The sequence below is a fragment of the Pseudopodoces humilis genome, chromosome 2, assembly GCF_049639895.1.
Source record: "Pseudopodoces humilis isolate 2021_Gansu_Grassland_sample_001 chromosome 2, ASM4963989v1, whole genome shotgun sequence".
Lineage (NCBI taxonomy): Eukaryota > Metazoa > Chordata > Aves > Passeriformes > Paridae > Pseudopodoces > Pseudopodoces humilis.
The window spans coordinates 85,147,938-85,172,841 of record NC_142201.1 but is presented as its reverse complement, the minus strand read 5'-3'; the positions used below and the strand labels follow the sequence as shown (position 1 = coordinate 85,172,841).

Genomic DNA, 24,904 nt, shown 5'->3' with positions numbered 1-24,904 from the left:
TTGAGTGGTGCCAGGTGAAATTATGGATTGAGTGGGAGGTGTACACTGTTCCTCTGAGAAATCAGCTGGTATGGTCTGGCAGCACTGCTTGCTCAAGGAACAGGTAGAAGGAGCAGTGGAGGATGGAACCCTGCAAAGTGAAAAACAAATGGGAAACTAGGGGGGAGAGGGGGGCTTTCCCCATGGGAAACATTTACATTCTATGAAAAATACCTGACTTTTGAGATTAAAATTAGGAAGGGAGGGATTTCTTTAGAATTTTTGTGTTTTGTCCCAGCACATTCCCAACCACTGTATATTGAAAGCAGAGATGTGTGAAGAAGAAGAGTGGGAATGGCTGAAATTGGATGGATAAAGAGTGAGGTTAAAAAATGTACAAAGTTTGTTTCCAAGAGGCAAGAGCTGAACACTGGCAGCTCCCTCAGATTCAGAGAAGTGAACATCAAGACAAAGGAGAAAAGCCAGGAGAGGTTTAGACCAAAATCTAAGAATTAAGAATTAATGCATTTTGTTCATGAGATTAATGCATTTTGTTCATGAGATATATAACAGCTGGACTTCCAAGACTGAAAATGTCAGGCTCCCATTTCAGTTATTCCTTCTTTTCACTGTTTGCTCTTCTCTGTCTCTGTTTTGTGTTTTGTTTTGTTTTTTTACCTGTGCTTCGTGTAGTTTCTCTGTGGCTATGCATCCAGCACATTTGGCCAGTCGCCCACACCCACACCAAAGGTAAATTGAATACATGAGTTCCTCTGTTGTATACTCACCTCTCCTTGGCAAGGATTGTGCTTTACTCCTGTTGATTTATTCCTCTTCCTGCACTATCTATAGAGGATCCATTCCAAGTGACCAATGTGTTGGAGAGCATTTTTACAGCTTGTTGAATAGGTACAGGTGTATGACTGTGTCACTTAATTCTAGGGCTGAACTCAGACAAACTTTGTAATGATGCAAATTTGGTTTGGATGAAATCAGAACCAGGCTCAGCTGAAGTTTTGCAGATTTTTTTCGTGATATTTTCTGCTGAAGTTTTGCAGATTTTTTCCCTGATATTTGAATAATTTTAAATAACTTCAGGTGGATCAACTTCAGGTGGTAATTTTAAATAACTTCTTGTTTACTGTGGTGCCACCATTGGCTTCAATGGGACATCCTTCCTCCAAACAACTGCAAATCTGACCCTGTTTTGCAGTTTTTGAAGCAAGACAGCTCACATGCAAAGAGAGACCCCCTGAATTGCATTTCTGGGTTGTTTGGAAATGCTGTAATTTTTGGAGGTGGAGGGTTAGTTCTTGTTCAGGGGGACCTCAGATCCAAGCCTTCAGAGACAAGATAATATGAAATTTTGCCATGTTCATCAAAACAGGCTTCTGGCACCTCCTTTACATCTTTTCTGTTGCATCTCATCTGCTGACTGGTTCTGATAACTTCCCAAAACTTGCTTGCTAGTTATTTGGCCATAAGGTAGCATATTGTGTGCTAAAGGTTTTATGATATAAGCTTTGTGACTCTGCTCACATTTCCACAGCCCCTTGATAACCAGAGGATTAGCCTGCTTTTCAAAATTCAGCTCTCTGCATGGGGCTGAATTTCATCCCTTTTTACTTCTGCGGTATCTTGGATGTTTGGATTTGGAATTCCAATGAGGAGGATCTGACCCAAAATGACCAAAAGCCATTAATTTCAGAGGTGGACTCCTTCCCCTCCATATCATGGTTAAAACTGTTTCAATTGGAACATATCCATATTGTGCCTTGCTCTAGAGTTGTAGAAAAAATAATAGTCTTTCCTGAGTTAGGATATGAGAGAGATGAAGAGGGATTTTGACAAGGGCCTTGAGTGATAGGACAAGGGGAATGGCTTTAAACTGAAAGGGAAAATGTTTAGTTGAGGTATTAGGAAAAAATTCTTTCCTGTGAGGGTGGTGAGACACTGGCAGAGGTTGCCCAGAGAAGCTGTGGATGTCCCATCCCTGACAGTGTTCAAGTCCAGGTTGGATGGGGCTCTGAGCAACCTGGTCTAGTGGAAGGTGTCCCTGCCCATGGCAGTGGTGTTGGAACTAAACAAACTTTAAGATCCGTTCCAACCCAAACCATTAATAATTCTGTGATTCTATGAATTAAATCCAGGGGAAAAACGTGCAAAATCTATCAGAAATGTTTAGAGCAGCTTTTTCCTTTGAAGATGTCAACAGGTGATACAGGGAAATGGGAGTTTTGTTGTTCTCATAGTTGATCTTATAATTAAACTTCATGTTTTGTAGGTTTTCTAATGAATAATAATTGTTCATATTTGTTAGACACTGAGGTAAAGGTGGAGCAACCAAGATAAAAATGATTTTTTCACATATACATATATATGTGCATGTCAATAAGCTTGTAGTTCAAAATAGTGATACTTGGCACTGTATGTAGCCCATAGCAATTTTACATTGGAAGGCACTTTTCAGACTGCACAGCCTTTAATAGCAATAGTTCACTATATGACACTGCAGAATGAGGTGGCCTCAGCTTTCAGTGGTCACCTGAAGGCCACCCCAGTGACATTTCATATAAAAATATAACAAAGAAAAAGCATCATTTTTCCCAGAAACTGCAAGTCACATTAGCATGGCCCAATTTAGTGACTTTATAATCCTAAAGAGATGGGAGGATGGTCCTTTGTCCAGAACCTTTCCTCAAAGTATTGCTGTTGACACATGCTTTACCCTCCTTCCCTAGCTTTCCTCATGTATTTCATCCTTCTGCATTTCCACTGAAGCAGGCTGTCTCCTGATGGTATTTCTGGTGCACCAGCAGCCTTGTCCTTCAAGGAAAAGGTGCAGAGGGACAGAAGAAACCTCTACCATTTCTGTCTCAGTGACATTTCTCCTTGTAGTTGCCATTCTCCTTGCCTTTTTTCTCATAGTTTCTGCAAACAGCCATGTATGTGTTTGCACTTCCAAAGTTCAGACTGGCTTGAGATGGCACAAAGAAGCACAATTGAAGCATGTCTGGGTGTCATGCTGGTCTGTACGTAATTCTAAAATCTCTTATTTTTCTTGTGTTTCTCTTCTGTTTTTTGAGTTTTTTCCTCCTTTGATGTTGAGTATGGGCTGCGTGCTCCAGTCTGGGGTACAGCACCTGCGAATCCTGCTCATCCTTCCCCATGCACATAGGTCTCATCCTCCCTTCTACTGGGCTTTGTATGGACACAAGTGAAGAGGTAGTCTGAGTCCCAGAGATGTTACAGTCTCAGAGTTTGAAGGCTAGGAAGTGTCTGGCCATGGAAAAGCAGAATGTATCAGCCCTTTCTCCATCAGGCTATGGGGACTGGGTCTGGTTTTAGCTTAAAAAATGCTTCTCCTCTGCAGTAAATCCTGTACTTTCAATGCTTTGCTAGGCTGTGTTGAGAGGCTGCTCCACTCTGGTTTTGTTGGGTTGTTTTGTTTAAGTAAGGGGAGAGATGTGATTCTCTCCAAGCTGGGTGTTGAGGTGAGGCAGATGGAACCAGTTACTCGAATGGTGTCACCCATCCCTGAAGGATGAAGCTGATGTAAAGCACTTGTCAGAGTATTTACTATGTATCTAAGAGCCCAAAAAGTGCCCATAGGGATGGTGCCAACCATTGAGAGAGGTCTGTGCAGAAATGTCAGGTCCTGAAATGTCATCCCTGAATGGGATGATGTGATCTTGACAGGGGGAGCCCAGACCACTCTGACTATTTGGACAGGAAGACAAGCTGCTCTCTGGTCACTGTCCCTTCCTTCCAACCCCTCCCAGCAAAAAGCTCTCAGATGTAAGGATGGAGATGGCAACCCTGCTTTTTGCCAGATCTGGATGCATGCAGGAAAGAAATGCAAGGCACCAGCAAGCTGGACAGGCATTTCTTGCTGTCTGGGAGCAAACCACTCCCTTGTAGACCATCATACAAAGTTTTACTCCCTTTCTAACACCATGGCTTAAAATAATCTCTCCCAGCAAAGTCCAAACTGACTAAAATTTGGCTAACATGCAATTGTTTCCAACTGCTAGCCCTGCTCCTGCATGTGTTGCTGCTTCTAACCCCTGTGGCTATCCTTCCGCATCTCACAGCAGTGACCTCGTGTGCATAATTAGCAATGTGATAAGAAAACATTCATCAAAGCCTTTCAAACCAGTATTCTTGCTGAAACAGCCTTCTCAGAAAGTCTGCGACAAAATATGAGCATCAGACTCTACGGTGCTCTGCAGGTAGCAGATGTACCCATTAACTATTCTAGATTTGTTACCAGTTTGTCTTTCTGGGAAGGATAGCCCCCCATGCTTCTCTTTTCAAGCAGGCCAGGTTTTTGTGGTGCTTGCATGAGATGGGTTTCCGCTTGTTGGAATTCCATGATGACTTTGTGTTTGTCTTGATTGGGTTTGTCTCAACATCACATCCAACCTGAGCTGTGTAAACTCCCTGTTGGTGACAAAGGGGTTGGACTAGAGGGAACTTTTAATCCCTTCCAATCCAAACTATTTGGTGATTCTGTGGAATTCCTCAGTTTTGGGAGGTGGGAATGTTGAAGATTATTAGTGCTATGTGATGAAGTATGTGTAAATATTTTAGCAAAAGTAGAAATAAACACAGGAACAAAAATATGCAAATAAACACTGCAAAACATGGCAGCAAGGCCAGAACAGATGAGGATTTTGTGACTCCACAGGTGGCTTGACCACCCACAAATAAGAGGATGTTTGGAGGAAAAATGCATTAAAATCCTGCTGGAACTCTCCCTTTGAGGAATTCTCTGGCCATCCAGTCATGTCACGGGTCATTTTACATGATCACCCCGTTTTTAATTAAGAGGGAGTTGCCTCCTGGTACCCAACTCTTCCTCCAACCCTCCAGCATTACCTGCTGCCCCACAAAGGCTCCCTGAACACCAGACCCCACTGGACACACAGCACCACTGTGACTGATGTGTAATGAGCTCAGGTAATAGTGGCTGGCACATGAAATGAGCTAAGAACTTCATTTGGAGGTGGTTTAACAAGGTTTTCCTAGAGCAGGGAAAAGGGACTATTAAGGGAAACATACACATTCTCATTTAGAAACACTTGCCCCAACATAGAGATTGGGTTATTAATTTGACCAGGGGAGCTGAACCAAGAAAAATACTCTAAATCATCCTGATTCCCCCTAAATACTCACCTCATTTAGTCTAGTTAATATTCTTTTCCAAAAGCAACTTGAATCTGTGGTAGTTCAGGCTGAGGAATCTCAGCAGAAGTGTTGTAGAGTCACCCTTCAGCAAGCATTCTCCTGGGTTAGTTTTTACCCTAAATGGGTCTCTGGTTCTTGTTCCATGGAGCAGGAGGAGCCTTGCCTGACAGCAGGAGCTGTGACAGAGGGTTTGGTGTGCCCATGCTGCAATGCATGGGAAGAGGGAAGCCCACACTGCTCCTGAGAGCATCCCTGGGCAGGTGCATTGCCCCAGCCTGTAATACAGAGAATTCTGATGGCCCAGAAGAGGCTGTTTGCTCTTATGGGCAGATCTTCCTCATGGTGCCGCACAGGGAAGATGTTTTACAGTCACACATGGAGGTTCAAGCAGGAGAAATTAAATCATGGCACTTTTCCTGCCTACATAGGACCATATGGAGTAGGCTGCTGGAGCCTGGCTGTTGCAAGTTCAGGGGCCCTGCCCTTCCCATCTTCTGCCACAGCTTTCAGCCACCTCTGGCCCCACTCCCTGCTCCAGACCAGGCTGTTGCAGGAGGTTCCTGGGGATGCAGCCAGAGGGGAAAGGCAGTGTTATCCTTTCATTTCCTGAGTGCACTGTGCTGCGGTTTTTCAGGGAGCAGAGACGAGGAAGCGCTCGCCTACACTCAGCAGCCAGTTCAAGCGCTCCCTGGAGCTGTTGATGAGGACTCTCAGCGTGTGCCAGCCCTTCTTTGTCCGCTGCATCAAGCCCAATGAGTACAAGAAGCCCATGGTAAGTCCTGCTTTTCTCTCCTGGCTGCTTTTTGTACTGGACTGCCTGTGGGGTCGTTCTGCCCTAGAGCTACTGATAAAACTCCTTTGGGTATCACTGGAGTCAGGATTAACCCTGCACACTTAGAAAACCAATCCACAGCCTGCTGTACAAGCAACAGAGTCACAAAAGGGTTGGCAAAATCAGGCATTTGCTTTGCAGTCCTACAGCACCCCAAAACTTTTTGCAGGGTGTAGCTCCTGACCCTGCCTTTCTTCCCAAGGACGACCTCAAGGAATTCCTCCTGCAGCCCTTTATCCTATAGGAAATGCCTCTCCGTTTTCACAGGGGGTAGGCTCCTTCCTGACAGAGACTTCAACTGAGCCATGGGTTTAGTTCTGTGGCAGAGTTCAGTGCTTTCTAAAAATCATCTTCCCGTGGGTGTTTTCCTGAAAATCTTTGCTCCCAGTGGATCTCCCTCATTTTAAATCCTTTGATCCTTTGATCCTTTCTACTGCCTTTTTATTTTCTTCACCGATTACAAAAGCACGGTTCTAAAAGCAGAGGGGAAAAAAGAGGCAAAATAGCACAGAGGAGATGTGAGAGGAGTTATCTTGCTCCAGTTCAGAGGGATTTGCTTCAAAAGCAATGAGCACTATGGGAGCAAACTTTTATGAGTAAATGACAAAGAAGGACATGGCTCTCAATCCCCCTGACCTGCTCATGGAAGAGACTGAGCTTTGCAGCAGAAGGCAGGTGATAAGGTGGGTGCTGCATGCCCTCATCCCTCTCCCCACACCTTGAAGGCACAGGCACCGATGCTGTGAGCAATCACTGTTTCTTGCTCACCACAGTTAAAAGTGATACTGCTTGGAAAGGAAGAGCTTTATTTAGTAAATAATCTAGCCAGACCTGGAGCTTTATCTAAGGTCAGTGTCTGTTAGCATAGCTCAGCTGAGTGCAAAAAAGCATAAAATACTGAATTTCGGAACAGTTGTGTACAAGCAGTGTTTGTTTGAAACTTATTTTTGCTGTTCAGTGAACCTAATATGATGCAGGGCAAAAGGTTTGGTAGGTCTCTCAGATCATTTCACTGTGCTCTTATTCTGGTTTTGGTGAGAGTAAAAAGGCACCTATTAGCCTGTTAATGGAATATCTTGGGTAAATATTTAACAGTATGTCTGATCCGTGATTATCATGAGAGCAGAGATTAGAACAAGATCTTTTTGAACATAGGTAATGTTGAGAAATAGATGTACATCCTGAACTAACGTTAGCAAATTATTCTAAATGCCCTGACTCTGAGCTGTTTTTACACCTGAATGTTTGGAATTCAGTTTGGTATTTTGTGTCCTGCATAGGAAGTCTGTATTTCATCAGGTCCTGCAAGTGCTAAGCCAGAAGTCTCTGTTCAACCTATCTGTCTACAAAACTTTCAGTGGGACAGGAAAACAGTTTCAAGTTTGAAAGAATTAGACAAAGAGAAATTAATCTCCCCTTTAAAGAACTGAGTGGGTGAGCTAACACTGAATCAGAGACTGCAGTGTGATATGAAATGCGATTTCTTTCCAAATTTAACTTTAGCCTTGGTTTAATAATCCAAAGGAAAAGAAATCCCAGATAAAGTTGCACAGAGCTGTGCAGGGAGACTGCAAAAGAGAACATAGTCTGAGAGATCATTTTCTCTCCCTGCCTTTGAAGGAAAACCTACTGATAGTGATAGGAAATGGGATAGCGGAAGTGACAGGTCAGTGGAAAGTCCTGACTGTTTGTTACTTTATGTTATTCTAAAACTTTTACTTCCTTCTGAAATGTGCTTTAGGGAGGAAAAAAATTGTTTGTACTGGGACGCTGGCTGGAGCTCTCTGTGTCTGTACATCATCCCATGCTGCCGCTCCTGAGTATTGTTCTGGTTAGTCCAAGAGAAAGGCGTGGGATGAATTTAGATAACAAAACCATACAGAGAAAATTAAAACCATCTCCAGCAGTCTGTGCCTCATCAGACCCAAGTGGAGGAGTGCATAGTTGTCCATAAGTACAATGAAGTAGCCCTAAAAGATTTGCAATCAAGCCCCTGTGTTCTGTAACCTCCCTAGCTGTTTGATCGGGAGCTGTGTGTCCGTCAGCTGAGGTACTCGGGGATGATGGAGACCATCCGCATCCGCCGGGCTGGATACCCCATCCGCTACACCTTCGTGGAGTTTGTGGACCGGTACCGGGTGCTCATGCCTGGGGTGAAGCCAGCGTACAAGCAGGTGAGAATCCTCTCTCACAGGTAACGAGTGCTCTCTGTTGGGCAATCTCCAGAGATATTTATGGGGTGTGCCTACTCTCCAAAATCAATTATGCAACATTTGATCCCCAGGTGTCACAGCGGCGCTCTGGGCTTTCCAAGTGAGGGAAAAATAGTTACAAGGCTGGCAGGGATAGGTAGCCATATTCAGCCTGTCCATCTCACTCATCTTAAACAAAATGACAATGAAGCTATAAGGACCTCATTAGCAGAAAACTGCAGGGTTTGGGACCAGAATAGGTTTACACTGGGCTTGGGAAAAGCGATGGGTGAGTCTGGTCCTGGTGAATCTCAACCCCTTTTCTGTCAGGGTGACCTGCGTGGGACATGCCAGCGCATTGCTGAAGCAGTGCTGGGGAAGGATGATGACTGGCAGATTGGCAAAACAAAGATATTTCTAAAGGTGGGTGGTTCTTCACATTCCCCCTGCCATCTTGGATCCTTGCCTCTGGAAGCATGTCCTACCATTTCTTTTCCATCACAAGACATGACCCTTTTCCGTGGTCTCTGGACTGGCATGTCAGTGGGTAGAACCTGGCTTAAGGCAGAACATTTGTGGCCAGTTTAGGAGCAGCAGGCAGGAGGAAGTCCTGATGCAGTGCCAGCACTGATGCATTCACAAATCCAAACCGACACAAAAGTGGTCACATCCAGTGCTCAGCCTTTTCCCTCCTGGACCAGGTGGTTCAGCTTCCTCTCCTGGCTTCACCCAAAAGGCACAGCAGCAGGAGGGATGCCCATGCAGGGCCCTGCAGAGAGGGGGACATGAGCACAACAGGCTCATTTTGCTTCCTGCGCATCCTTGTGCAAACCAAGGTGTGCCTACAGTCTCCTTTTCTGCATCAGTCCAGCTGACACAGATCAGTTTAACACTGCAGGTTCCCTGCAGCCCCATACACACTCACCTTTCCTTACAAACCCATTTCTGTGATGTTCTGGGAAAGTGAGGCTTCTTTTGAGCAAAAACCACAATGATAAACCCTGACTGCTTATACCTAAACTCAACCCCAAATCCCACTTCCAGCACAAAAACCCTCATCTCTTCCCCAGAACTTGTTCTCACTAGTTGCTCTTTCCAGAGCCTGTTATCAAGATTTCACAGCTGTCAGGACAGGAAACAGAGAAACTGGGAGGCCCCAAGGGGCCACAGGAGGTCGAGCAAAGCAGGAAACATGTGGAACTGCCTCTGCTGCACCCAGTGCGGCATGGCTCAGCTTGCCATGACTGGGAAAGAAAGCTGAATCACACAAAACATTGGAGGAACCAGAATAAAGCTTGGATTGGTGCATCTGAAAGCCTCAGGGCAAAGGAAATTCAGTGTTTTGAGGAGCTTTTTTTTTCCCTTAGATTAGGGAGGCATTGCGGTCTTGGCTGGAAGAAGTGATGGGCCCCGGGCTGCCTGGAGTTTGGTTGCAAACCTCTCCAGTGCTCATAGGAGCTGCTTCCATGGCCGAGAGCACTAGGAGGGAGCTCTGCAGGGAAGGGCAATGTAATTTAGTTGTTTTCAGACTGTGAAGTATTGCAGTTGCAGCTTCTGAATGCTCTGTTTCATTTGGGAATGAAGACTATGGATGACTAGGCTTTATGTTAGGACTTCCCCAGTGAGCACGTGAGGTAATACTTGGGATGTAAAATGACCCAAGAGTTTCTTTTGAACAACTATCCTGAAGAAGGGTCTTGTACCACCCACTCTGACCACATAGCAGGCAGAGGGAGAGCTTGAGACATTGATGCTGTGTTTCTTCCTCCCACAGGACCACCATGACATGCTGCTGGAGATTGAGAGAGACAAGGCCATCACGGACAAAGTCATCCTCATCCAGAAGGTGGTTCGTGGGTATAAAGACAGGTAAGTATGAACCCCGTGGCCAAATGGCCTATGTGGGATGCTTTATCCAGCAAGTGTCTCCTGAAGGCTGCCTGACTCCTTTGGTGCCCAGATCACCAGAGGAGACCCTTGATGTGTTAGCACTCAGGTGCAGCAAGTACTGGAGGAAAACAGAGGAGGAAGCAGGAGGATAACTGTGTTATCTGCCTCAAACCTGGACAGAATAGGACCTTCAGTCCCTGTTCAGTGCCATCTTCAGAGGATGTGGTGTTTGCTATGACAGTGCAGCAGTGGACTCCGAGCCAGCTGAAGGCAGCACTGAGACTCCAATCTATGTAGAACCCCACAAGACTACAGAGGGAACGCTGGGTCACCTACTGCTACTAAAATTGCTCTCCCCAAGGCCCAAGGGGTTCAGAACTCTTCCCTTTGCAGCCCTCTTTCCAGAGATGGGAAGAGGCAGCTCATGGCACCATTGTGGATGAAGAGGGGGAGCGACAGCCAAGGACAAGCTTCACCTATGGAGGAGGGACAGTTCTTGGGGTTTTATGCTCTTTGACTGTTCAAGCCATGGCTGTGACTCAGGTTGTGCTTTGCAGAAAGGGCACATGCTAAATAACTCATCAATCTTTCACTCACTGATCATAGCGAGACCCCCCACAAGGCCTCCCAACACAAGTATCTCTATGTTGTCTGCAGGTAGAATCAGATCAGGCTGACAACTGGAGGAGCAGGTAGGGATAGCAGCGTGGTGTTAGTGAGGTTTGCTCCCAAAATCATTAGGGTGGGATTCAATCCACTTTCAGGTGCTAGAACGAAATAGGAAGGACACATAGAGAAGAGATTTTAGGTGTGAGAAGAGGATGCAGGGCTGAGGGAAGGAGGGAACTATTCCTAGCATCTCCTGTTCTTCCCATTCCCATATCCCAGTGTGGCATAATCTCCCTGCAGAGACCCCTCAGAGAGAGTGCCTACAGATGTTTTTATGAATGCAAGGAGTGCTAGGGAAGGAGATATTTTCAAGCCAAAAATGAAGTGTTTATTCCACCTGGACACTTGGGTTCAAATGTCCAAGAGATGAGGCTCAAGAGATGGTGATAACTTGTGGCCAAACAACAGAGGCAAATGATTGAAATGCTTTTCCAGGTCCAATTTCCTGAAAGTGAGAAATTCAGTCCTGATGATTCAGAGATACTGGCGTGGACATAACTGCAGGAAGAACTATGGTGCTGTAAGTAAAGGGGTGTTTCCTCACACTTCTGCCTTCCTGCCTCTTTCACCTGGGACATACATAAGAGTCTTCTGGTTCAAAATGTTCCACTGAATGTCAGAAGTGGTGAGGTTTGCTTTTATCATTTGGAGCGATGAATGGAAGTTTGCTCTTTTGCTTTGTCATCTCATTGAAGAGACCACCCTAGCTGTTCTTTCCCCTGTGACTTATATGTCCATTGCACCAACTGGTCATATGGGGTTTTGCAAGTCTTCCCCTAGTTTCCAGATGACTGAAAACTCAAGAACAGCTTCCTCCAAAAAATGGACTCCATCTCCATGTGCAGCCATATTTGGGTTTCTCACCATCCCAGTCCATAGTCCTCTTCTCTCCCTCTTCCAGCTGGTTTTGACCCAACAGGACGGTCTTTTGGAAAGTATGTTAAGGTCTAAAGTATCTCAATATAATCTTTCAAGCCTGCAACTTGATAAAAACAGCCACTTCCAGGCTGGCTAGGATGCTCCCCCCTGCTGTCAAACAGCATCTTGACTGTCAACCAGGAGTTTTGCAGATGCTGGACCTCTGTAGGAGCAACCCTCATGGCTTGTGGCTACCTTGGGATGGCCAATCAGACATCCAGAGGCCTCTCAAAGGCTCAGTGGGGAAGAAGCTGTTTGTCCTTCCTGGGCTTTGGATCAATGCAGCAGCCAGAGGGTTTAATTTCTCAGCCCTCTTGGAGAACCTCCCTCCAGAAGGTTTGCTGTCATGGGGTCTGATTTCAGTGTCTCTTATTTACAGCTGTGCGAGCAGGAAGTTAGCAGTGAAAATCTGCTTACGGTAGGTGAGCCTCTGGCTGTCAGGGTGGCTTCATCCTACTCCCTCTTGCAGATGCGGATTGGCTTCCTGAGGCTGCAGGCCCTGTACCGATCCCGCAAGCTTCACAAGCAGTACCACATGGCTCGCCGGCGGATCATCGAGTTCCAGGCGCGATGCCGGGGCTACCTGGTCCGTAGGGCTTTCCGCCACCGCCTCTGGGCTGTCCTCACCGTCCAGGCCTACGCCCGGGGCATGATCGCCCGAAGGCTCTACAAGCGCCTCCGGGGGGAAGTAAGTACCGTGGAGGAGAAATGGAGATGAGGAGAGGGGAGAAATACAGGCTTCTGCATCACGTGCTCTTGGGATCCATTTTTAAAGGAAAAAGAATCCGAAAATAATTAGATGCCTATTCAGAAAGATCCTTCTGTTTATTCCCACAGTATTATCGACGCCTGGAAGCAGAGAAGCTTCGGCTGGCAGAAGAGGAACGACTTCGAAAGGAGATGAGTGCCAAGAAAGCCAAAGAAGAAGCAGAAAAGAAGCACCAAGTACATGGGGACTGATCTCTTTCTGGGGTTCTGTCTGTTCTCCAGGAACTAGTTTTGCTCCTTTGAGGGGCAATGACAAAAATATCTAAGGGGTTTCTGCCCTGCTTGAGTGCTTTTTATTTAATTCTCTAAAGTACTCTGTGCTCTATTAGTTTGAATCTGCTCCAGAATTTCTGATTTGCTGCACAGGAATGCCAGAGATTATAGTTATTATTCACTTTTGTTATTGTATAAAGGGGGAACTGGGACACTCTGTGTGTGTGTGTGGACTTGCAGGGCTGCTGTATAAAAGAAAAAAATGAGGTCAATGAGAGTTTCTGTGCATGGACCGACACCCCTACAGGCACTAAGGAATTGAGAAAATGCATTGCTTTGTCCTTCTGCAGTTGGAAAACTGAGACATGACCATGTCACTGATTTGCTCCAAGTTATGATACGGGTGTAGTGCCCTAAGCACCAGGCAGTCTGCCTCCCTAAATCCAGGCCATGTGGAATTTACTGCCAGCTTTTTGGAAGGAGCAGTTCAGTCATTGCACTTCTTCTTTTGCAGGTACGCCTGGCCCAGCTGGCACGGGAAGATGCAGAGAGAGAAGTAAAGGAGAAGGAGGAAGCACGTCGGAAGAAAGAGCTCTTAGAGAAAATGGAGAAAGCTCGCAATGAGCCAGTGAATGACTCAGAAATGGTGGACAAAATGTTTGGATTCCTGGGGACAACCTCCTCCCTTCCTGGCCAGGAGGGACAGGCACCCAATGGCTTCGAGGTACTGGAGATGTACAGGAGCCTGGCTATCACATGACTTGTGTTAGCAAAACATTAATAGATGAAGAAAGAGTACAGTAATAAAAAAGTGTGTCTCTGAAGGCTTCCTTCAAGGCCAGGCTGTCCTATGTGGACCCAGAGGGTTACTGTGGCTAGAGATGGGCAGGCAGCCTGGCAGCTTTCCCTGGGACTACCAAATGGTGGAGAGCAGTATCACTAAAAGGTCATCAAGGACTTGTGGCCTTTGAGATCTTTCCTTTTAGGTTCATCACAGCTCATGGCATTTAGCTCTTAGATATCCTTTCCCCATGCTATGAGTGGGGCCATCCTCATTGCTTCTTCTGCTGCTCTGGGGACATTCCTGGGCACAGGCATGTCCTTTGGAGCTTGGGCTTTGCATGGGCTCTGGAGCTATAGTCCATGTTTTTCTTCCAGCTGACTTTTCCTTTTGGGATGGAAGTCAGACTGGCAGAAGAGTCAAGCCCAAAGGGAAATGGTAGTTTGATATCCAAAACCACACAGGGTGTCTGACATGTCCTTCCACAACAGGACCTTGAGCAAGTCCAGAAGGAGCTGGAGGAAGAGGACTTGGATGCAGCATTGCCTCTCCCTGAGGAGGAGGAAGAAGACCTCTCAGAGTACAAATTTGCCAAGTTTGCAGCCACGTATTTCCAGGGCACAACAACACACACGTACATTCGCCGGCCCCTCAAGCAGCCTCTCTTGTACCATGAGGATGAAGGAGACCAGTTGGTGAGGCCTGGGATGAAAAACCTTGAGCAGGGCTGGGTGGGTTGGAGCAAGCCTGGGTAAGCCTCCAGCCAAACGGCACCAGGAGTTTCCATTTTGGGATACACTCATCTGCTGCATGTGTCCATGGCCACTGTCCCACCAGTATGCTTTGAGTAATTATTAGAGGAATATTAGAGGGATGGAACATTAGAGAGGAGAGTCCATCTCTGTACTTTGATATTTGTGTTAAGAAAGCGAGGTGTTCTGGGTTCATGGCATGGGCAATGGAAACTGTTGCTTCAGTACCACTTGTAAAGCTTCTAGGGGGCTGGAAAAGTTGCTTCTTACCTTGTTGTACACACCAGTGCAGAGCTAGAAGAGAAGAACTGCTTGTCCCATAGCCAGCAGTACAAGGGCAGAAATGGATGGAACCTGCATGGCCATAATGCGTATTACATTATCCATGAACTTGCCTTCACTGTGGTTCTTCTTCCCCTCTGCAGTGGGTTAGGAGTTGCCAACCTGCCCCTTGGTAAGTTTGGCATCTCCTGTCAAGAAGCAAACCCCTTGTAGGGTTCACAAACACATTCATGGTGGCACCAACACAGAGCCTGAATGTGTGGTCCCAGCCAGCAGCCTGCCCATCATTCAGAGAGGATGTGTGCTGCAGGCATAACTGTTACATGTGGCACAGGGAAGTATTTTACCTCCTGCAGGTGTACAGAGAGACCATGGTGAGGATCCTGATGGACTCAGCATGGCTCTACCACTCTCTCCACTACTCTGGTGTGATCTAATGGGGTGTAATTTTCCTTTCAAATAGGCGGCACTTGCTGTATGGATCACTATCCTGCGTTTCATGGGAGACCTCCCTGAGCCGAAATATCACACAGCCATGAGTGATGGTGGTGAGAAGATACCAGTAATGACAAAAATATATGAGACTCTTGGGAAAAAGACCTATAAGAAAGAACTGCAGGCTCTGCAGGGAGAAGGAGAGGTAACTGCTGCATCTAAAACAGATATTATTGTTATTAGGTGTTGGATATTGAAATGTGTTGGAAAGAAACAACTTGTGAGGTTTGCTTCAGGCAATCAGTTTGTTGATTTTATTTGAGCTTATGCTACGAAGGGAGAATTGCCTGTAATTCTGTCCCTTCCTTACAGGGAGAACTGACTGTCCCATAGCTGAATGTTCCCCAGTGAAGGAAGTGCCCTGATATCTCTCACAGGACTTTGATCTCTCTCCTCTACCCTGCAGGGCTAAAGTACAGGGGGAGAATGCAATGTCCTAAGTTTCTTATTTGGGGATTTCCTTTTGATCTGCCCTGAGTCAGAAGAGACTAAATTAAAAATATGCCCTTAATCTTGAAGCAGGAAGTAATTAGTTACCATGAGATTAAGCTGTCAAAATAAAAATTTAAAAAAAAATCCCTATTGCATCCTTCTGGATGTCACTGGAGGACTTCATCTTAGTATCCTTACCAGGCAAAACACTATTCCGGATAAATCAATGTCCAAGTGCTGCTACATTTCATCTTTGGCAATTGCTTTATTCAATAGGATAAGATATAATCTGCTATTGGCATCTTCTGGATGCCACTATTTAATTTTCAAGAAGTTTTCTTGACAAATCTCTACAGTATTTGCAGAGGTAAATTAACAGATCTCCTTGTTCTTAGAAATGACGATATCATACTTCTAGTGAATCACCTGACGAGAGTAGCCACAGGATCATAATTCTGTAAAAATATGCACCAAGAAACACCTTGCATTCCTTCTACCCATAATTTCTTGCTTGTTTATTACAAAAAGGCATATTTTGAGTAACTGAGATATCAGGTAGTACAGCAGGAAATGTAAACTGTCCTTTTTTCTCTGTGGTTACATCATCTCTTTACAGTACAAACAGATGCCTGAGTGAAATGATACACAAATCCAGGTTTACGGTACCAGCTCATATTTTTAATGGATATAAACCGTCACAGCCACAGGACTCAAAGTGTCGACTGGGTGTGAAATCATGGTCTCTTCAAAGCTGTATATAATGGGTGGAGGTTAACTGGGTACAGAAGTTTGCTATAAAAGTAGAAAGAGAGCAAGTAATTTGATGATATTTTAGTCAGTGCCTGAAACTATCCCACATCAAAGGTGTTTTTCTGGAAAACCTGATAGGGCACAGGGCTGGTTAAAAGTTAGGCTACCACAGTGGGTAATTACCTGTCCATGAATCCCTGGCTAGATGACTTCCAGCTAAAAACCACTGTGTAAGTGGCTTGTCTCAGAGAGTGGTCTTGCTCATCACATTTCCACTGTCATACAGCAGAACTGGGTGGACCTGGGCTAAGCACAAATCAGCCATGTATTCAACATGAGTTTTTCATATGTTCCAAATATATAATTTTGATCTGAGGGACACTTAATGATTAGAGAGTATCTATGAAATTCAGAGCCAGCCCTGGGTTATGAAGGGGCACAGGAATATGGGTCCAGACTTCTGGTTCCCTCCAGCCTCTGAAACATCTCACTCTCTGCTCAGGATTAATGGTCTTTTGCAGGAGCCCAGGAGAGGCAGAGAGACCACTTGTTCATCATTTGCATCTCACCACTTTGCATCCACCTCTCTTGCTTTGCAGAGTACTCACATTGATGGGCACAAGAAGAACAGTGTGCGGCACAAACTGGTCTCCTTAACACTCAAGAAGAAATCCAAACTGACGGAGGAGGTGAGGGGAGACGCTTGGCCGCCTGGCAGCACAAGTGCCGTTGGATTGTCTGCAGCCCTCTCTGACTCTCTTCTGCTTTTCCCTAGACAACATAGAACCAGCCCTCCTCTGGGTTTGGCGCTACCTGTCTCTCTGCCTGAAAGATTTAAGGAGTGTTTAAGGGGAAAGGTTGGCTTCCCGTGTCTCCTTGAGTCATTCTGCACCTCGCGCCGGCCTCCCCTCGGCTCCTGTTCTCCATCCATCCAGCACCTTCCCTCCCCTCTTTCACAGCCTTCCATCCAGCTGCTGATACCTCTCACCACTCTGTGATGGTCTGATTCTTATCCCTGCTTCTAGTTTCCTGCCCTCTACCATAGGTAGCAGAGGTGGGGTCTCCAATGGCACTCACCCATTCCTCTGCTCTGCTGCAGTGCCAGGGACAAAACTCCCCATGGGAGCAGTTATCCCAAGCTGAGAGCTTTTGAGAAATGCCATCTCAAAAGAGTGAGGAATGATAAATCTTTCAGATGGGGGTGATGGAAACAATTCATAGACTTCCCATTTCCAGAGCAGGCACCATCTTACCTGGCTATAGCTACTTGAGAGCATGAAGATTGCTCTGTGAGATACTCCCTTAGGGGTCAGCGGGGAGAAACAGGGCCAAATCCAGCTCACCCTGACTGGCTCTGAAGATGCTCTAGAAATGTCATCTCTCTAAATGGAGATGGGGTTAGTGAGCTGCTAGGCAGACAAATGCCATCCTTGTTTTCACAAACAGCACCATGCTTATGCATTTTCAGCTGCATCATTAGCATGCGGAATGGGTCCATTTTGCCAGTGAAAACACTGATGATTATTTTAATATGATTAAGTTAAAGGGACAGGTCCTCCTTGGAAATAAGATGGGTTTATTCCAAAGACCCTTGGTGGCCCTCTCCCAGCAGCAGGACCAGCTCAGAGCTGGAATCCAAGGGCAGTGCCATTGTAGAAACCCTGGGGAAGAACCAAGCAGGTGGAAGTGTGACTAGACAGGACCATTTTTAATTTCACGCATAAGTGATTAAAGCAAACACAGTCAAACCCTCCCATTGCTGTTAAAATCCTAGACGGAAGAACTCCTGAGAGCTCTCCTCACTGGTGGAGGAGTCCTTCTGGGGGAGCACCACACACCTGGGATGGGGGTGGGGGGGACAGAGTAACTAGCTGTCCTGAAAGAGACCAATATGTCTGGTTGGCAGGTGACAAAGAGACTTCACGATGGTGAGTCTACGCTGCAGGGTAATAGCATGCTCGAAGACCGACCCACTTCCAACCTGGAGAAGCTCCATTTCATTATTGGTAATGGCATCCTCAGGCCAGCCTTAAGGTTAGAAATCAAAACAAAGGCATGAACATGCCATTCTTGCCATTCCTTCTTCCTTGAGCTTTTCTTGAGCTATTCAAACAAGTTTGATATTATCTGCAGCTTTACAAAGCTCTCGTTACATAATTTTTATGGTTGTGTCGTATAATGCAGGCTGGGCTGGGTCATGTTCCTTACTGTCCATATCAGTAGAAAGACTGTGCAAAGGGATTCAAACATTTCTGAAAGTCACTGGATTATTTTTTTAGATGCCTACTCTTGTTCCTCACTGCTCTGTTTTCCATTTGACCATTGTATCTCTTTTGTTTGTGTGAATATTTTTAATGGTCTTCTAATGAAAAATGCAAAATCTTTTCAACTGCTAAATGAAACATTCAAAAATTGGAAAGGCCAGTTCCACATCTGATTTAGCCAATTTATGTGTTTATGTTTATTAATGGGAATTAATGTTAAATAGTTCTTTTTTTATTGTTTAACTTCTAATTATTTTTTTTTATTCCTGTTGTAGGGATGAAATCTACTGTCAAATCTGCAAGCAGCTGACTCAGAACCCATCCAAAAGCAGCCATGCTAGGGGTTGGATCCTGATGTCCCTTTGTGTGGGATGTTTTGCTCCTTCTGAGAAGTTTGTGAAGGTAAATTGTAGATGACATTTGTCTAACAAATTATCTACCGGTACATTTTATTTTCCACTCATGGGACCAGCTTTTCTCTTGGGTTTCACAGTAGAGGGAATCCCAGTCTTTGCCAGAAATGAAGATGACAGAGTTCCTAAGAAAATTGTTCATGATCCCAAGTTCAATGTCTAATGCCAATGAGATGAGTCACCCCTGAGGAGTGACTGTCTCTTTCCTGTGACTCTAAAGGTAATGTAGACATCCAAATTAGATGATGTCTCCTGCATATAGATATGTCAAGACATGATTAAGTGACTTCCAGTAGGAAATTTGTTTGTGGGAGGCTGCAAATGGAATTTACACGACCAGAATAGTCCACATTTCTCCTCTATTTCTTATATGTAAAGGTCTGTGCATTTAGCATCTACTGGCTTTGACAGTATGACCTCAGGCCATCTACTCTACCAAAAGTGGCAAAGAATGGAACACAGCCAATTATAAATATGAATTTATACTAAAAAAAATGCACACAGAAAGGGAAGGATTTAATTTACGTGGATGTACATTTGCAAAGGTGCTCTCTGAATGCTGCTATGTTCCCCATCATGTGTCATATTGAAAACATCCAATTCCAAACAGCCACATGAGATGACATCTCATGTAACCATCTTCAGCAGCACTGTGGATCAGCAGGATTGAAGTCAGTGGGAGATGCCAAGGGGCTGACACTTTTGAAATTCAGGTTGTTCTTAAGTATTTTCTTTTTCTCTTTTCTGGGCAAAGTTCTGTTCTAGATTTGAACAGTCTGCTTTCCAAATGAGTTGTAGAGTCATGGAATTGTTTGGGTTGGAAAAGATGTCTAAGATCAAGTCTGACCACTGCCAAACCTACCAGTAAAGCATGTCCACAGGTGCCATACCTGCATTTTTTTCAGCACTTCCAGGGATGGTGATTCCACTACTTCCCTGGACAATTTGTTCCAGTGCCTGACTGGAAATAAAGATGTTCCATTAATTTCCATAGATATCAGATTAGGTACTGGGTGTTCAGCACTGAAAGAGCTGAGGCCAGGAATAGAAATGCTTCCTTCATCCCCAGACCTTGTCAGTGTGAAATATAATAAAGAAGATAAATCACTGGCAAAGTCACAGAAAATTAAATTATGTGTGGAAATGAGATCTGAGAAGTATGGTGCAGGAAGTTGTGTTGGTTTAAATCTTTAATAACAGAAGATTACTTTAGGGTAGTGAAGCACTTGTCAGAAATAATTTGTAAGTAGTTCTGGAGACTCAGACATAGAATCAGACAATCCCAGGATCATAGAATCATAGAGGCATAGAATGGTTTGGGTTGGAAGGGATCTTTATTAGTCATCTAATTCAACCCTGCTGCCAGGAGGGCGTTCCTTCTGGTTCCTAGACCAGATTTCTCACAGTCCCATTCAGCCTGGCCTTGAATGTTTCCAGGGATGAGGCAGACACAATTTTTCTGGGCAACCTGTTCCAGTCTCTTACCCCACCCTTATAGGAAAGAATTTATTCCTTATGCCAAATCTAAACCTGCCCTCTTTTGGTTTAAAGCAACTTCCCTTTGTCCTGTCATTCTATGCCCTTATCATAAAGTCCCTCTCCAGCTCTCTTGTAGCCCCTCTAAGGTCCAGAAGGTGCTCTAACATCTCCCTGGAGTCTTCCCTTCTCCAGGCTGAACATTCCCAGCTCTCTCAGCCTGTCTCCATAGCAGAGGTGCTCCAACCCTCAAGTGTCTTAGCAGCCTCCTCTGGGCTTGCTCCAACAGCTCAGCATCTTTCCTGTGTTGGGGCCCCAGAGCTGGATGCAGTGGGATCCCAGTGGGATCTGGTTAGGGCAGAGCAGGGGGGCAGAATCTCCTCCCTCGCCCTGCTGCCCACACTGCTGGTGATGCAGGCCAGGACATGTTGGGTGCACACTGTGAGTGCACACTGGTGGGTCATGCTGAGCTTCTTATCCATGGATACACTCAAGTCCTCTTTCCCAGGATTAGTCTCAATCCATTCTCTGGCCAGCTTGTGTTTGGGATTGCCCCAGCCCAGGTGCAGGAAATTGCTTTTGTCCTTGTTGAATTTCCTGTGGTTCATGCAGGCCCAACTCTTAACCATGTCCAAGTGCCTCTGGATGGCATCCATTTCCTTTTATGATTCTGTCATTCAAAAGTATCAATTAGAACTCAACATTATAAGAAGGATTTCACTGATAATGAAGCAGGTCTTCAATATGTATTCCTGCTCCCAAATATTCAAGTTGTGCTTTGGATCCCATTAGACACCTTTATCGCATCATATGTTAAACATGGGCCAAGACACATTAGCACTCCTGTTCCTTGCACCTTTCTTTCAACCAACAGCAGGCCTGGGTGGGAAGGTTCAGTCACAGGGAGGTAGGAATGTGAAAAAATAAGTAATTGCATAGTTCATTATTAGCAATAGCATAATTAAAACTACACTTTTACATTGCATCAACTGCTTACTATCATTTGCAGAAGATCTCATCCCTATAACCTGCTTGTATCACGTAGGTACTTCATAATGTCTCTCTAAGTTATGATTGACAGAGATATCTGTCTCTCTAGCCATGGTATTTGTGGCTGACAGTGTTATAAAGCAGTCTGTGTTTCTGAAGGAATAACTGTGTGCTATCATTCAGAGAACTCTTTATCTTAATATAAAGTCTCTCAGAAAAATTCAATTTACAGATTTATTAGTCTTAGCTAACATTTTGGCCAAGATGGTGGTGTAATATTTTTAAGTGTGTTTGCTTTCATATTGTGGAAATCACTGGATTTAATTTTCTCTACAATAATGTTGTATTTTTAACATGTACTGAAGTGCTTCAAATTCTGGTTTAGGCCAAAATGCAATTTAAAATCTGACTAAGGAGATATCTGTTTAATGTCACTGTGAAAGATGTTTTGTGCCATCAGTTAAATGTTCTGAATGGCATTCACTTACAATTCCCCTGAATCATTACTTAGACATCTTTTTCATTCACTCCCATCTTTTTGGCCAGCACTCAATAATATTTTATAACGCATCTTTAAAATATAAAGATAGAAATCACTGGGCAGCAATAGCAGAAACAGAAAAGCTGCTTCTCTGGCTTCAGTCAAAGGTCTGTCTAGTCTGGTATCTTGTCTCCTCTGAGGCCAGAAATGCACAGTAGAAGAACTAGGCAGGGGTGCAGACTGTCCTACTCCCTCTCAGCTCCCAGCAGTGTGATGTAGGAACATCTGAGCCTGAGTGGTATCACTGTCATTAGTCACAGAGGGCTTTTCTCCAGTAAAACGTTACTTTTTGCAAATGCTCGGCCTCTTAAGCCAAAGGTCTGAACAATGTGTTCCCTGCTGCCAACAGTATTTAAGGAACTTTATCAACGGAGGCCCCCCAGGTTATGCTCCCTATTGTGAAGAGAGGCTGAGGCGGACGTTTGCCAATGGGACAAGGACACAGCCACCCAGCTGGCTGGAGCTGCAGGTATGAGCCCCTCCATTGCCTCCCCTGGGAACTGGGGCTCAGGGCTTAAGCCTTTCACTGTCACAAGAGCCACATCTCTGTCAGGACAGAATGTGGGACAACAAAGTGCCTATTTCTGTCAAGAATTTTCACAAAATTCCAACATATTGCATTCCCCGTACATCCTGGATTTGCTTCAGGGTGTGTTGAAGATCAATCCTTTTGGCTGCATCAGTATTTGTAAATTAAATGTGTGCTGTTGGCATTGAGGCCAGCTGGCACAGAGCAAGCCCCTGTGTGTTCAAAGGAACTGTCTTCCAGATGAAGGTGGCTGCAGGCAAACTGCCTCCTGTGAGTGGTCCCTGGGACTTGTTTGGGGATAATTATAGCTGGAACAGGTAGTTTGTGCAACAATTTCTCATTTTCTAAACTGATTTGCAGCATATACAGTTGTGCTCCAGTGTCCATGAGCATTTCCAAGCATGCTTGTGTTTTCTGGATTAGGCATCTTGATGACTGAATATATTAAATAAAATATCTGTGGCTTCCACATGCTTCCAGTGGCTGACTGCACATTATCCTGTTGATAAATATGGTGTTGTCGCACTGAGAAGCAGCCAGTCAGTGGGATCAGGAGTTAGTAAGTGGTTACCAGAGTAGGGTAAAGAGTATGCAGGTAAGTAGTATTGAAATACACGTAACATTATAAAGTTTGACTTTAATCCTTTAGGCGACCAAGTCCAAGAAACCGATCATGCTGCCTGTCACATTTATGGATGGGACAACAAAGACACTGTTGACAGATTCTGCAACAACTGCTAAAGAGCTCTGTAATTCTTTGGCTGACAAAATCAGCCTGAAGGACCGATTTGGCTTTTCACTCTACATTGCACTTTTTGACAAGGTATATGTTAAGTCCTGTTCCTGAATAGTTCTGGGAAAGAAGGGGGAGGTTCTCCTTGCTGTCACATAACTTCCAGAAGGCAGAGGGATTATTTCTAGAGTACAAGTGTCAGCATGGTTTTCACAAAAAGAGTAGTGAAACTCTGAAGCTGGGTTGTAGAAAAATGTCTCTCCTTGGAGATATTCAGAATTTAACAGGAAAATGCACAGAGAAACCCATTCAAAGATGCACCCGTTCTGACCAGTGTGGTGGACCAGAAACCTTCAGAAATTCCTTTCCTTCTGTACATGTGTGTGATGCTATTCTCTTACTCTTAGTTAAGCTTATTAGAAATGAATTTCCAGTAAAACATCCTAGCTGGATTTTTATGCAAGGGAGCCAATTAAATTTAATTGGAAAGCTAACAGTTTAAATTAAGCTTCCAAAATGAGCTAAAATCCAGACTGCTATGCCTGCATTGGCATTTAACCTGGTTTATTTAACCTTAAAACATATCTTTTTCAGAAATTCTGTTAAAATAAAGGTGAGCGTAAATGAGAGGGGTAAAGCTTCATCAGGTGAGACAACAGCTGCAAGTCAATGAAACTCAAGTATTCCAAGAGCTGCTGTGTAAGAGGATGAAGTATATTCGCACCTACATTGTAGCCACCTCTGCCTCTGGGTGAAGAAAATAGTCTATACTCTGATTTCTTCATCTTTTTTGATGAGGCATTCAGCAAGGGATGCTAGGTCTGAGGAGATATAGTGCTTTGGGGACTTCACAGCAGACCCCAATGAGAAGACAGGTACATTTCTCTAAAGGATAGACTATTTTATTCTGGGTTTTTTTGACGCTTAGCTAGGTTGGATCCAAGCCCATGACTTTGAAACAGTGTTTTTCAAAGCACAGTATGAATCAACAGTAGTTTAAAATGGGACCATTGGCTTTGCTGATTCATGTTGATGCTCTCCTTTCAGTCTGGATGAGAAACTGGAGCTCAAAATGGAATGGCTCACCCAGCCATGCTGCAGAACTTGGCTGGCTCGATGACATAGAACCATTGATTATTCTGATTATTTTGACTATTTGGATTATAAAGGTAGTCTGAGTGACTCAAAAATAGATCTCTCTACCTAAAAAGGCCTGCATTTGGTCAGATGAATGCCACATTTCTCTCTGCCCTGCCTAGGTGTCCTCGTTGGGGAGTGGCAATGACCATGTGATGGATGCTGTGTCCCAGTGCGAGCAGTACGCCAAGGAGCAGGGAGCGCAGGAGCGCAACGCACCGTGGCGGCTCTTCTTCAGGAAGGAGATCTTCACGCCCTGGCACAACCCCAGTGAGGACAATGTGGCCACCAATCTCATCTACCAACAGATTGTGCGAGGGGTGAAGTTTGGGGAGTATAGGTGTGACAAGGTATGTGACCTCAGCAGCTCCCAGTCTGGTCTGACAAGTGTCTTTGGGATAGTGAAATAGGTTACAAGGGAGATGATAAATATTCCTCCCTGGACACCCATTAGCTTGGGCATTGTGGTATTCACATGGAAAACAGGAGCTATAGCAATCACATCCTCCTGACTGGGCTTGGATGCTTCCACGTGCTGCATGACCACTCTTAACAATGACTATGTTAAGGCTTAATCATAGCTTTTAGTGGTCAAAGTCCTGAACTTTACATGTGCAAAAAACTGCAAAAGGTGAAGTTCTGCCAAAATGAAGCATCCCCACACAATTCTGTAGTACA

At 44.9% G+C, this 24,904-nt stretch overlaps 1 protein-coding gene across 6 annotated transcripts in view; it reads left to right on the top strand.

Moving 5' to 3' along the window:
- The window catches only part of MYO7A (myosin VIIA), a 101,426-nt gene that overhangs the window by 59,179 nt on the left and 17,343 nt on the right, over window positions 1–24,904 (top strand). For 2 of the 6 annotated variants that reach the window (XM_088051943.1, XM_088051941.1), the window contains 17 exons: window positions 673–729; window positions 5,804–5,941; window positions 8,017–8,175; window positions 8,524–8,616; window positions 9,968–10,062; window positions 11,188–11,272; window positions 12,140–12,358; window positions 12,508–12,615; window positions 13,166–13,375; window positions 13,924–14,127; window positions 14,930–15,106; window positions 16,743–17,000; window positions 18,050–18,177; window positions 18,683–18,809; window positions 22,177–22,296; window positions 23,006–23,179; window positions 24,349–24,576. In XM_088051943.1, the coding sequence (XP_087908069.1) occupies window positions 673–729; window positions 5,804–5,941; window positions 8,017–8,175; window positions 8,524–8,616; window positions 9,968–10,062; window positions 11,188–11,272; window positions 12,140–12,358; window positions 12,508–12,615; window positions 13,166–13,375; window positions 13,924–14,127; window positions 14,930–15,106; window positions 16,743–17,000; window positions 18,050–18,177; window positions 18,683–18,809; window positions 22,177–22,296; window positions 23,006–23,179; window positions 24,349–24,576 (2,580 nt within the window). The remainder of the gene's footprint in view (window positions 1–672; window positions 730–5,803; window positions 5,942–8,016; window positions 8,176–8,523; window positions 8,617–9,967; window positions 10,063–11,187; window positions 11,273–12,139; window positions 12,359–12,507; window positions 12,616–13,165; window positions 13,376–13,923; window positions 14,128–14,929; window positions 15,107–16,742; window positions 17,001–18,049; window positions 18,178–18,682; window positions 18,810–22,176; window positions 22,297–23,005; window positions 23,180–24,348; window positions 24,577–24,904) is intronic. The other 4 variants (XM_014259765.2, XM_014259764.2, XM_088051944.1 and 1 more) reach the window with 3 other exon arrangements.